The sequence below is a fragment of the Tachysurus fulvidraco genome, chromosome 11 (assembly GCF_022655615.1).
Source record: "Tachysurus fulvidraco isolate hzauxx_2018 chromosome 11, HZAU_PFXX_2.0, whole genome shotgun sequence".
Classification (NCBI taxonomy): domain Eukaryota; kingdom Metazoa; phylum Chordata; class Actinopteri; order Siluriformes; family Bagridae; genus Tachysurus; species Tachysurus fulvidraco.
In genome coordinates, this window is record NC_062528.1 from 18,089,470 (window position 1) to 18,103,385 (window position 13,916).

Sequence of the window (13,916 nt, forward strand, 5' to 3'; positions counted from 1 at the left end):
TCTCCAAAACAGTAGGTCTCATGAGGTGTTCCCAGTATGCAGTGGGTAGTACTTACCAAAAATATGTTCCAAGGAGTAGTTGATCTTCATTCAGTCTGAGTGCCCATGCTGACCCCGGCACACTGCCTAAAATGCATAAATTGACAGGTGAGCATCAGAACTGGATCGTCGAACCTGAGAAGGTGGCCTGGTCTTATGAATCACATTTTCTTTTATATTATGTGGACAGCTGGGAGCGTGTGCTGGGTAAGACATGGCACCAGGATAGACTATAGAAAGAAAGCAAGCCAGCAGAGGTAGTATGATGTCCTGAGTAATGTTATGCTTGGACACCTTGGTCCGTGGCATTCCTCTTGATGTTACTCAGACCAGTCCGCACTACTTAAACATTTCTGGAGACCAAGTACACCTGTTTATAGCAACAATATTCCCTAATGGCAGTGTCCTCATTTAGCAGGATAATGCTACCTGGCATACTGCAAAAATTGTATAGAAATGCTTCAAGAAACAGCTTCAAGGAGATTAATCCCCACATCTTAGACTGATCAAGCATCTGTGGGATGTCCTGGACATACAAGTCAGGTCCATGAAGCCTCCATCTCACAACGTACAAGCCTTAAAGGATCTGCTGCTAATCTTTTAGTTTCAAATACAACAGCACTGCAGAGCTCTTTTGGTGGTCAGGTCTCAAAGGGTCAGATGTGTTTTATTGGCACAATACGGAAACCTGCACAATATCAAAGAGGTGGTTTTAATATTATGGCTAAATAGTGTACATGTTAGTGTAGTACATGTTAGTGTACAAAATCATTTTCTTGCTACATTCAAAAACAAATCATGTTCATTTCTATCCCTAATTATATGGAAATGGTCAAATGATTTCTGAAAAAGTTGCATTAGCATAAAGAGTTTATACTGTAAAATAGCTCATTTGTAAAAGTATACAAATCTTATCTTGTGGTTAAACGATAGAAATTATTTCACTATTATTCATTCAGAAATAAATATGAAATATTTGATAATCAAAGGCTAGATTTGAATAGATTTTGACCTGTATTAATTATGCAAATTAATGCATATGTAGACAAAGCCTTATTTGCATAAAAGTCCTTGTCATCACAAACAATACTTATAATCAATCAACTTGGAAGAAATCTATTGTTGAGATGTATTGCTTGTTTATTTTGATTGATTTGTAATGCATATTCATTACATCAATTACAGAATTGATTATTCTCTTACTTTATAAAATAAAATACATAATGATACCCTAATTAGTATGCACCTCCCTTTTCATATGCCCCAATGCATGATGATCCAAAACTGCACTTATATTAGGCAGAAAGTTTAAAGCAAGTTGTAGCAGGCATTGACACACAAAATAAAAGGCAACTAAAATAGCATGTTTAAGATTAATTGTGTTTAAAGTAAGAAGACATTTTATGGGTGGAGAAAGAAACCATAATTATATGACTACTAGAACAGTTTCTAAGGAATAAACAAACAAAAATGGTTTTATAGTGTGAAAACCACCCATCTAAAATCAGCTCACAAGAGGTCACATGTTCAATGCACACAAACAGCAACATGGTAAACAAAAGACAGCTGTGAAACTTTTTTTAAAAAAAGAAAATGTTTATTTTGGACACATTCTTGAATGTCAAACAAAGCTGCATTCTTGTAATTAGAGTGGTATTCAAAGTACAGTTAAAGTACCTTATGACAGCAAATACAAAAAGAAAAAAATAGTTTAAAAATAATATGATAATACACTACAGATCTACGGAATTTGTATAATTGTGCTATGCACCTTCAGAGAAACAGTTCTCCTCCACCTTAAACTGCTTCAGGCAAGAGCTACCACTAACCAAAAGGGAAAAGAAAAAAACTGAAGACACATAGTGTTAACTTTACAAAAGGAGAATAACACTGTACATCTTAAAAACGTCCCATATACACGCCTAACAACTGGTTCTGTTGTGTTACGTTTGAAGATGTGAATCGTGTACAACTGGGTTTATGTCATGAATGAAAATCCAGGCCTCATCAATATCTACTCATCGTCATCATCCTCATCGTCGTCATCGTCATCCTCTTCCTCATCCTCTTCCTCGTCATCATCATCACCCGGATCTGATTTGGACAGTCCTGCAATACCCTTTGTGCGGTATGCCGCGATGTCCTAGAAAAATATTTAATATTGGTTTATATTCCCAAGTAAGTGAACATATTCAAGCATGCCAAATCTCAGATAAAGACTCACCTTATCATACTTCTCCTTCAGCTTGGCTGCTTTCTTCTCATAAGGCTGCTTCACCTCTGCTGAGGAGCTGTTCCACATCTCTCCAAGCTTCTTGGCTATATCGCCAATAGACAAACCCGGATTCTCCCCCTTGATCTTGGGCCGATAGTCGCCACAGAAAATGAAGAACGCTGACCTGGACAGTAAGAGAACACGTATGATTTTAAAGACAATTCCTATGTGAATAAACAAAGGCAGTGTGTTGGGTAAAAAGCACATACGGAGGTCTCTTGGGGGCATTAGGGTCCTTAAACCGCTTCTTCTTCTCCCCCTTGGGAGGGATGTAGTTTTTCATTTCTCTCTCGTAACGGACCTTATCCTGCTTTGCCATATCTTCAAACTTGCTCTTCTCCTTGGGTGACATGGTCTGTGAAGAAAAGTACCCTAATAAGACATCTCAAATTAGCAGGACTATTTAAGAATATGCTAAAATTTTAAATTTAGGTTCAAGTTAAAAGATTTCTGGTATCCATCATATACCTTCCATCGCTCTGAACACTTCTTGGAAAATTCGGAGAAGTTGACCGAAGCATCTGGGTGCTTTTTCTTGTGCTCCTCACGACAGGTTTGCACAAAATAAGCATAAGAGGACATTTTTCCTCTGGGCTTCCTTGGATCCTTCACCATCTTGACTAATCTTTAAAGAAACATTCGTAAAAACATTATAATAAGAGAACCTGTGTTACACACTAATAAGCAAATTCAATAAAATCACTAAGATCAAGTTCAATAAGACCACTGACATCATTCATAAATAATTGTCCAGTAAAATTTGGCCAGCTAATAAGACCATCGAACCTTTTTCCCCCCTTTATTTTTAACCAGACATGGAACAAAAGGAACATAATTTAAAAACACGCAGAACCGAGTAACATTATTTAAACAACACCTCTCTCCCAATCGAGGATGCTTTTCATTCCAGTCATGTACAATGCATAAAGACAGTCTTGAGCTCGGGGTGCAAGATGAGATCGACCTCTAATTTACGAACGCTTACATTTCAGCTGAATATTAAATGACTTTATTTCAGCCATTTCGTTGCACCATTTCAGAAACAACAACAACAACATTTAAGCATGAAAAAAGAGACCAGACTCTGGTGTTTTATTAAAATAAACATTTCTTGCTTTTTCTTGGGGGGGGGGGGGGGGGGGGATTGCAGTATGCGTGAAAGTCATTCCCTCTTAATCATCTAATCCTGTGGACCAAAATCGATTTCGCGTCTTGGATGGTTTTGTTGATGACAAGGAACATGTATAACATATGCAGTCAGAATCGTCCATATCAGTATATAAGCATTTTCCTTTCCAGTACATGTAATAAGCACAGATTTTCAATGAGAAGTGTTCAGCCGTCTGCAGTCTCTAGATGGCTGCGTGCCATATACTGGCTCCATTGGGGGAAGGGGTGGTGTGTGTGCGTGTGTGTGTGAGGGAGGTGGGGGGTGTTTCAGCATCCTAGCTTGGATCAATATTATCCAGCTAGAAGTGGGAGGACAAAGCTAGTGAACCTGAAATGTGGTACTGGATCATTTCAATGCGAGAAGAGCTTCAAATAGGACTAATATGGCTTCATGCCTTTATGTGTGCAAAGCAAATAAATCCACGCATCGTGTTTTTTTTCCTTTTGTTTTGTTTGTTTTTTCCCCCCCCAAAGACTCGATTTGAGCGCACTAGTTCCGTTGAGTAAAAATATTTCACTGTTAAATCCCACACAATCCTTGATTGTGGTTGAAATAAACATGTTTTCAGGATCGGGCGCTCCCATCCCCCCCATTCCCCCCCACCACTCATTAAAACGCAATGACGCGCTGAATTTCAGCCATATCACGTTGTTGACTTACAAAAACACATTTCCATTTAAAATCAACCTGAAAAAATTAGCATTTTTTAACGTTTAATTCTACATATTTTTGTATTATATATATATGTTTTTTTTTTTTTTTTTTAAATAATATACCGCGTTTGCAGCAATGTGATATTAAAAAGCTGTAATTCCCCGTTTCATACAATGGATCGATCTCAAACGGACACGCTTTTGATCTATCTAGGGTGCACGAGCCGTTATATCAATGCGTTACGTAGTGCGGTTAGAGAGGGAGCACGGAGCCATTTGGGACACAGCCGGTAGCTTAGCAGCTAACTGAAATGGCCGGCGGTGCGTAGCGTCGATGCTAACAGGCTATGCTAATGCGCTATCGGGAGGAAAAAAAAACGGAGAAAACTTCATTTGAGCTAGAAACGCTGGGGAAAATCGTACATTCAGCCACGACGTAACACGTTACAGTGAATCCTTGTGCGTTTATAAAACCAAGAGTAACATTAGAGATATAAAGTGACTGACAGACTGAATGGCGGCTAACGGCACACTGAACCTGACAAAAGATGGGCCGGCTATTTGAATACCAAACATCCTCCTAACAAAGGAAATCTTCGGAAAACGTCACGGGGATTAAACAATATACAAATGAATCCGTGTTAAATATATACAGACATGTTAACAAACTCACCAAGGGAAAATTTGACTCCTGTATCCGTAGAGATTCTGTGTGTGTTAGTAGATTGAAGTACAATACAACAGCGTCGCGCGCTTATCCCAAGTGCGCGTGTCTGTGTCCTTCTGCCCAAGAGAATACGGAATACAGTGAAGAGTTTCTATTGGCTACCGCCAAGTCCGAGCTGCTTTCGATTGGCTGAAGGCGGCCTATAGGCCATTGCAGGGGCAAGCGTTGATTGGTTGGTTTGTCGAAGAAACGTCACACTTTTTTGAATGGCGGGTTAACTTGAAAAAGTCTCCAGTCCAATGCTAGACTACATACAGGTTTGTAGTAGCTGTAGCCTGCTACATACACATACACACTGTTACTTAGACAGTTAACTATTGAGTTGAAGAAGGCATGTGAAGGCATGTGATGTACATTTTGGAAGATAAGAGCACACAGTAGAGTTCTGTGTGATGTTGTGTGGTGGATTTAAATACTAAATCTCTGAACAGGTCTTTTATTACCAGAGAGCAAATAAATAAATAAATAAATAAATAAATATCTTACTGTTTACTCACAATTTAAAAAATTGAAAAAATTAAAGATTTAATGTTCATATACTTTGCTACACATATCCCAATGGCATCATTAATGAACTTACATTTATGGCATTTAGCAGACACCCTTATCCAGAGTGACTTACAACTAAGCGTTAAGGGACTTGCTCAGGGGCCCAGCATTGGCAGCTTGGTGGACCTGGGGTTCAAACCCATGACCTTCCAATCAGTAGCCCAACACCTTAAACACTGAGCTACCACATCCCACATACCAACTTCATACTATGGATCAGTAGTAAACACAATTACTGGTTATGGCAAATGTGTAGTAAATAAGATAATGAATGGATCCCACCAGATCCCACCATTTGGAAATTTCACTGTTACAGTAGCCAAGAGTAATAAGATGCAAATATATAAAAAGAATGGGGACATAATATAATATACAGTATGTACAAAACAAAATGTAATAAAAGATGTTTATTGCACACGGGTAATACTGCACGTTTTTAAAAATTTCTGTTATTGCACATGTTGTTTAAAATACTTTGTTATTGTTTATTATTGCGGTTAAAACAGTAATAACAGTGTGTATTATGGTGACTGGTTCACTGGGAGCAGCTTTGATTGTAAAGTCTAATAGCAGCAGGGAGAAAAAGCTGCTCAGAGCTGAAACCGTTTCATACTGGGGGTGAGAGTCGTTCTCCGGCAATGATGATAGTTTTGCTACTATTTGCTACCACAGTTTTGCTGTACCTCCTGTACAGTGTCCAGAGGAATCCCCAGGACTGAGCTGGCCTTCCTGATCAGCTGGTCCAGTCTCTTCCTTTCTGCAGTAGAGATGCTGCTGCACCAGCATTCCACACCATAGAATAAATAAATGATCAATAAACAAGTAAAGAAATGCACCAACCCAGAGCCTGAACACCATGGTCAGGGGGCGTGGTTTGGGGTTACCACAGCAACAGACCTTTGTTGATCTGGTCACACAAAACATCGAGTTATAGGTGAAGTTGGTAAGATTACAACTTGACCACATTTAGATGAGGTCTTTAATGCTTAGGTAGGTTTGACATTTGAATGATCCCTGTTCGTTTTCTCAAAGCTCCAATCCCAGGACCCTGAGTGACCCTTACACCAAAAGACAAGGTTTCCTCAATCATTTAATACACTTAAGGCAACAGTATAATCACATGGTTTGTTTTGTTCTACATATCTTTAATTTTATTTCTACAAGAAAAGTTTTAGTCATATTTACAGCTAAAATAAAGGTCTAAAAGCTACCAGAATTATGACCGCAAGACTAGTAATAATATCAACACAAAAATAATGAACAAAATTTATACCAAAATTCAGATTGCATCTCTAAGATCTAGACCTGATATAAAACATGTTCATGAACACAGAATGAATCAGACCTAGATTGTTGATTTAAATAATCATTGTAGATATTTTGACCAAATCTCTCGAGTACTATATAGAGCAACTGTATTTTAAAAATTCGTATATTATTTTATTGTTTTCTAATGTAAATTTTTTTTACATTACTTACATTTTGACCTGCTTGATTCACTAACGTAATCCAGTAATGTAAAACATAGAGACTGTAAATAATATTACCAGGACTTATTTTGTTTTGTCAGTGAGAAGTTTTTTTTTTAAAGGATGGTTAAAAAAAAAGCAATATTTTGCTGTATACACATTTATATAAAGAGAAATTTTCACACAGTCGTATTCTGCTCATAATGTGTTGTGGTGATCTGTGATTGATATATATATATATAAAACATTTAAGTTACGCTCATACGTTTTCATTGGTATTGACCTAAATTAGTGAGGTGAGGTACTGTTGTTGGGTGAAGAGGCCGGGCATGAAGGGAAATTTAAACTGCATAGACAGAGATCTTAATTAATTGTGTGTTTCCAACTTTGTGAGGACAGTTTGGAGAAGACCAAAAAATACTGATGTCATAGTCACATGTCCACACACCTTGGCTGCATAGTGTATATAGTTCTGTGTCAGAATATGTAAATTTATTGCTAGCTAGCAAGTAATAATTAGGTTTGAGAAACATCCAGTCAATAGGCTTGTTTTGTTTTTTTACTGTCTTTTTAATGTTTTTTTTAACAATAAATACCAAGGTGAAAAGGTCAGTTCAATTTAATTTATTTGTATAGCACTTTTAAGAAGAGGAAAATAGTTATGAGTTGAGAAGATATGAGTAAGAAAAGTTGAGAGGATCTACAGTAGACTCAGAAGGGAACCTCATCCTCATTTGGGTGACACTGGACTGTAATTGTAAATGTAATGTAATGTAACTCTATATAATGTCCTAAAGAAACACGTTGTCATTTCATTATGAGAGGAGTTCTAACCTTCAGTGGAGTAAATAATATGTCAATCTCATTTCTAACCACCAGGTGGAGACACACACAAACAATTAATTGGAGTCGACTATAGTTAGAAAAAAATATTTAGGTATGGATATAGAATATTTGACATTAATTGTAGACAGTGTGTGTGTGTGTGTGTGTGTGTGTGTGTGTGTGTGTGTGTGTGTGTGTGTGTGTGTGTGTGTGTGTGTGTGTGTGTGTGTGTGTGTGTGTGTGTGTGTGTGTGTGTGTGTGTGTGTGTGTGTGTGTGTGTGTGTGTGTGTGTGTGTGTAATTTGACAAGATTTAGTTGACTCTAATTTAACTTTTAGAACTTGATTTTGTAGTAGATTCTTTTTAACCACATCACCAATATGGATTTGCACTGTTAAAAATGTCAGAATTGCTGTGTTGAAACAGATCTGTAATTAACTTCTAGCCTATAGGGAAGATTCATAGTGAATTCGACCACACAATCTGGCAACCCTGCAGTCCACCAGTCTCTCAGCACCCTCTCTGTTGTTGTCATTAGTCTCCTATAACAACTGCACTTTCTCTCCACTGCACCAGCGCACTTCTCGTTTCAGTTCAAAAAAGGTAAAGAATCCCTAGAGAACAAACCCACAGACATTATCTTTTGTTATATTGATATATATTATTTTAATTTTCTATCTTCATGCACCAGAAACTCAAGGTTATTAACTGACCACAATTCTTTAAGACATCTGTTACAGAAGAGGATCCAGAGGTGACCCAACAACTTAATCCAGGAAAAAGATATGGCCAACAGTGGTTAGTTTTTCAAAGCTGTTTTATTTACTTAATTGTTTATTTGTATTATAATATATTTAAAAAAATGTTAAATGTTAAAAGTGTTTAAATGTTAAAATTTAGTCATGTTCATTCTCAAAAATGAAGATATTAAACTACATTCAGGTGCTACCATCAAGGGACGATTTATTTGTAAGTATAGTGTATATCGTTTACCCGGGAAGCTGCATGTAGTGTAAAGGTATAATTATGTACCATGATTTTTACAGGCATAAGGGTATACATGCTAAAAGTAAAAAAGATACAAAGGATTTCCTAAAATGTCAATAGCTTTATTTCAGAGAGTATTGCTAGATTCAGTAAGGTTACATGTAGTAATACTAGACCTCTGTCTTTGGATATCCTGTGGCCTGAGAGCCAGATGAGCATGGTCAGATGAGCATTGTACTGAATATCATTTTAAAGATGGCAGAAAATGGGACCCGTATGAGACCTCACAGAAAAGGGATTTTATAAGCAGACCAAGTACACCGGTTCCAGTTTTACGGTAAGCCTAACATCTGGAAAGATGAAATACATAAACCTTATTACAGAGCAATTATGTGTAATATTTTGATTGTGGATGCTGCCAAAAGGTTTGACATGTCTCAGACATGAAAACAGGAGAAATGAATAGTAGAGTATTTTGTTGCAATTATAAATATTGCAAACTCAACAAGTGTCTCTGATATGTCACTGTGTTAGGCCACCTACTTCCAGGGCCTATAGAAATTCATATGCTTTGGACGGACCCATTGGTGCAACTGCATATAGCAAAGACTTTTGCTGGAAAACTCCATCTAAGCCTGAGTGTGTCCGGACTGGGACAGCCTCTGGCAACAGGAGAAACAATCCACACCCAAGCCAGGTGAATAAAAAAAAGGCATTTACCTATTTTTTTTTTGCAGTAACGCCTTGTGTACTTTTAGAGGTGTAAACTACAGCATACTTCAGTTCACAAAAATAAGGAAAAAAACCCCCGAAATATATTGAAGTCGTACAAACAAATCTCTCTGTGTATGCTAACAAGAATATTTATCTATGTATAACAATATTTATGACTTATTAGTTACCCACAATCAGGTGATAGTTCTGAGGTTAAGGCAGTGGACTACTGATTGATATGTTGTGAGTTCAAATCATGAGCCCACCAAGCTCACACTGAGTGGTGCCCTTCAGCAAGGCCCTTAATAGTCAACAGCTTAGTTGTACAAATGAAATAAATTCTCTCTGGATTATGGAGTCTGCTAAATCATAATAGGTGAGGCGCACATTATACATAGATGATCTCATACTATGGAAAATGTGTTAGCCCCACACCCCTGTACTCTTATTATGTTTAAATGTAAATCTTTTTGCTTCCTATATTGGTGCTAAATAAATTGCAATACACTGCACAATAGATTACAGCACATAGCCATAGCTTTTCTGTATGGCTTACATCTTTCCTTATTCCCCTGTGTATTTATTGCCTTGTACTCATGTCACACTGTTGTGCATTTGCACTTTAGTCTCATGTCTAGTGTGCTGTGATACTGTATTTTTATGTTGCTCTGTCTTGGAGAAATGATAGTTTGATCTAATGTATCCAAATTATTTATGTAGTGGGATGACAATAAAAAACTATTTAAACGGACTTGACTTTTTTTGCAGGATTGTTTTGTCACAATTCTGAGCCAGTGGTTAATTCTCCCCAACAAGCCAGCTACTGCTCATGCTTTGTCTCAGGGCAGCCTAATTGTAGGAAAGCACTCTCTCCCCTCTTTCACATTCACAAGCTCAGAATGACCAGTGCCAATCTGATTAAAAGATCAAATCCCTCCCACTTTGAGAGCACAGGAGCCCTCTGTACCCCATCTGTCAATAGTATGGAACCACATCAAGGCCAGATATGATTTGGTTGATAGACTATTTTCAGAGCAGTGATACTGATATAGTGGTTATGAAATTTCCTGCAGTGGCATGAAAGTGGCTAAAGAACACTCATATTCTTCTGTTTTCACTCATTTAAGCATCCACGTTGTGTTACTGCTGTCCTGAAAATAGAGCACCACTTAATAATATCTGTTCTGACCAATAACATTGAAATAGCTGATAAATTGAGGATTGAGATTAATCAATACTGTGAGTGAGAGAACTCTCTATACTCATATATAAGTCAGAAGTGGGAAGTCAGAACTCTGAAATGCATGGTTTTCAACCTCCATGAATTTGATCTACCAAAAAGTAGTAAAAAAAAAAAAAAAGCATGGATGCTTTCAGTTTAACTTTTGTTTGTAACAGTACAGCCAGCTAACTGTCATGCATGATGTATACAGTATATACTGTCTCAAGGCAAAATGTTATATATTTTTAAAAAGATCTCTGTATGTCTAAAGTAAGTGCTGCTTTGTTTACTATTGATGTGAGCAGCATTGTTGATTTGAAATCATTAGCTTACTTAGGGTGGAGGAGAACATTTTGAGTAGAAAATGAGAGTTTTGACTTTTTTGTGTTTATTTTTTAAATTGGGAGGTTCAGAAAAAATACGCATTTTAATCAAATGCAGAATTAATACAGAGCTAAATGCATTAGTTACAAAATCGTAAAATGGTATCACCTTCAGGGTTTTATGGTATGGAGGCTTCCCCCTGGATTGAAGCTTTGTGAAAACCCCCCACCAGAGGATGAAGTAAAAAACGCTCTGTCTGCTCAGTACAAGTCAACATACAGAAAAGACTTTTTGGGCATCCCTCAAGGTACAGTACAAATACTTAATATACTTAAATAGTCATGCTATTTTACTATTTAATATTATGTATATTATATCTGTCATTGGTTCATCATTTTGTCTCGTCCATCATGCAGCATCTGTATTGTTTTTGGTGCCATATTTTCTCTCACCTACAGGCATCATGATGAAACGTAGAGCCCTAAATCCTGTTAAGCACATTTCAGAGGTCCCCCAGAGCATCCAGACTGAGATGAGATATAACTATCGTAAGCCCGTTCAGAGACCTGAATTTCAGGGAAATATATCCCACCGTGAGGCAACAAAGGGGATAGGTAAAATTTAGCAACTAATGTAATGCAAAATATATTATGTTATAATGCTCCCCAAAAACAGCATTTTTGTTTTTCAAAATTAAAAAATGTACTAAATAAATTAATGTGAATGTATGAGAAAATAATCAACAAGAAGTGTTGATGTGATGAATGCTAACATCCTGATAACATCCTGAAGTTGATTATTGGAACCTGGAAAAAGTTTAGTCCCTGTAATATTTACATTATAGCAGCTACAGTATAAACAGCCATCAATCTGCCTCAGTTTTATTTCTGTTGAAGTTAATAAGACAAAAAACTATACACTTTTACTTTGTCAAATAGCAACACATTTTTAATCCATTTATGATTAGTCTTAGTCCTAGTATAAGCTGCTAAAGACACATTTACTATTATACTGAATACATTAATATAAACTGTCAGAGCTGATGTTATAGGAAATTTCTCAGTCAGAATCCAGAATTTAACAGCATTGCAATATTAATACTTAGCTTAAAAATGTGGTAAGCAGCCACGTTACGTTTATTATTAACGTTTATTAACGTTTATTATACTTTATTGTATTTTTATACAATTTGTAGTCTATCAAATCTTCCTAGATGGAAAGAAAGAGCTTATGATGAATACTTTGTTTAATTTACTCTTTTTCCTTTCTTTCTTTCTTTCTTTCTTTCTTTCTTTCTTTCTTTCTTTCTTTCTTTCTTTCTTTCTTTCTTTCTTTCTTTCTTTCTTGTTCATAAAAATAGTGCAATATAAATATAGATTATTATTATGGTTGTTTTAAATTAGATAGTAGCTAGATTAAATTTCTTAAATTTGATTTTATATGCATAGTATAGAATTCAATTCCCCTTTTTTATGTTTAAGTCCCTGCAGTAGTTCCGAGGCATATCCACACCCAGGAAAGCATGAAGTCTACCTACGACAGGCATTTCTGTGGCAAATCCACAGACTTTGCTTCAGTGCTCAGATCTCTTCAGCCTGATGAACTCCAGCACTTCTACAAACATTTACCTGAAAAGGGTGAACAATTTTTTTTAAGAATAATGTGTACATCACACATCTTTTGTAATAAGCACACTCTGCATGATTATTCCATTGGTTTCTCTTTTCACATTCATTGAAATGTTATGTGAATTTATTTAAAATGTAGTAATCTATAATGGGCAAGATGGCTGTGTTTTCAAACAGGGTTCTTTCATTTCATTCATTTAACAGAAAAAATGGTGTTGCAAACATTTTTGAAGAAAACCCCAAGTCCCCCTGGTCAAGGAAAAAAAATAATTGAGCCAGTGGCACTCACGCAACCTCCTGCGGTGCTAGACAGGATATCCGTCTGGCCTGGGCCTCTGTGACTGATTCTCATGGTGTGCATGTGTGTGGGTGGGTGTGGGGGGTGTGGGTGTGTGTGTGTGTGGGGGGGGGGGTGTATGTGCAAGAAAAATAATAAATTGCTTATTTTGCAATGGATTGTGATGTTCAGCATACAGTATGTTTTGCCTGCACATTACAGCACATATTAACATTCACCAGAAATACATACATGTAGTCAGTTCCTTGCCAGTTAGTAACTCACTGTTTCTTAGTTGGGTAGATGGTGTTGATTAATGTTCTGGCAGCTGTTAAGGGTTTATGCTGATACTTTACCTTCGACACAAACATATTAACAAAACATGTACAGTCATTGACATTTACATTTACGGAGTTAGTGCTTTGTAACTTTACATTTTCCAACAAGTATTATAAATAATAAATAGGGATATGTAATTTCTTTTAAACATGTGAATGTCCTTTTTTCTCTCTCTTATTAACATTTAAAGGAATATTTAGGACACAGCAGTTTATATATGATCCATAACGTTAAATGTACTGTAACTATATATGGAAAAAATGTTGCACGTGTTAGTCGTTAGTCAAAACAGTTGTAATCCTTAATAAATTCTTGTATTAAATAAATTTGTATAAGAAATATATATAAAAAAAAATTTGTATTATTTCCCAAATAATACTGTATATTTTAAAATAATAAATTACAGATCAGTAATACACTGAATAATTCATGATCAATCAAATTGAATTCCTTTGAACATATACAGAAAATAATTTTCCCCAATGATATATGATATATGATATATGATGTAGTCAACATTCACCTTGTTCAAACCAACCCTAAGAATTTATTTATGGAAAATATATTTGCTCTGCTATTTTTGCATAGGTAACACATTTAGGTATAATCTGATGACCTCTGACACCTGTGCAGCATTGAGGTCATTCATTTGGATTTTTACACAATGGTACTGTTTGGTACTGTTGAAAATGAGCAAGAGAATTCTAAGAGAATGAAA

The 13,916-nt window shown here is 36.3% G+C and overlaps 2 protein-coding genes across 4 annotated transcripts; one reads left to right on the forward strand and one right to left on the reverse strand.

Moving 5' to 3' along the window:
* Nucleotides 1-1,614: 1,614 nt before the first annotated feature.
* hmgb1b (high mobility group box 1b) lies at nt 1,615-4,944 on the reverse strand. The gene is made up of 5 exons (XM_027157234.2): nt 4,812-4,944; nt 2,783-2,939; nt 2,524-2,669; nt 2,264-2,438; nt 1,615-2,182 (listed from the first exon to the last, which is right to left on the reverse strand). The coding sequence occupies exons 2-5, from the start codon at nt 2,927-2,929 to the stop codon at nt 2,054-2,056; spliced, it is 597 nt and encodes a 198-aa protein (XP_027013035.1). The 5' UTR covers nt 2,930-2,939; nt 4,812-4,944; the 3' UTR covers nt 1,615-2,053.
* Nucleotides 4,945-4,989: 45 nt separating this feature from the next.
* Nucleotides 4,990-12,957, forward strand: LOC113649434 (testis-expressed protein 26). Of its 3 annotated transcripts, none has more exons than XM_027157230.2 (10): nt 4,990-5,122; nt 7,763-7,820; nt 8,153-8,310; nt 8,399-8,505; nt 8,950-9,031; nt 9,229-9,391; nt 11,129-11,261; nt 11,413-11,568; nt 12,436-12,591; nt 12,787-12,957. In XM_027157230.2, the coding sequence occupies exons 4-10, from the start codon at nt 8,493-8,495 to the stop codon at nt 12,921-12,923; spliced, it is 840 nt and encodes a 279-aa protein (XP_027013031.2). In that variant the 5' UTR covers nt 4,990-5,122; nt 7,763-7,820; nt 8,153-8,310; nt 8,399-8,492; the 3' UTR covers nt 12,924-12,957. The 3 variants fall into 3 exon arrangements, with proteins under 3 accessions (XP_027013031.2, XP_047676460.1, XP_027013032.2); XM_047820504.1 differs by having other exon boundaries at nt 8,435-8,505; XM_027157231.2 differs by lacking the exon at nt 7,763-7,820 and having other exon boundaries at nt 4,994-5,122; nt 8,435-8,505.
* Nucleotides 12,958-13,916: the final 959 nt, after the last annotated feature.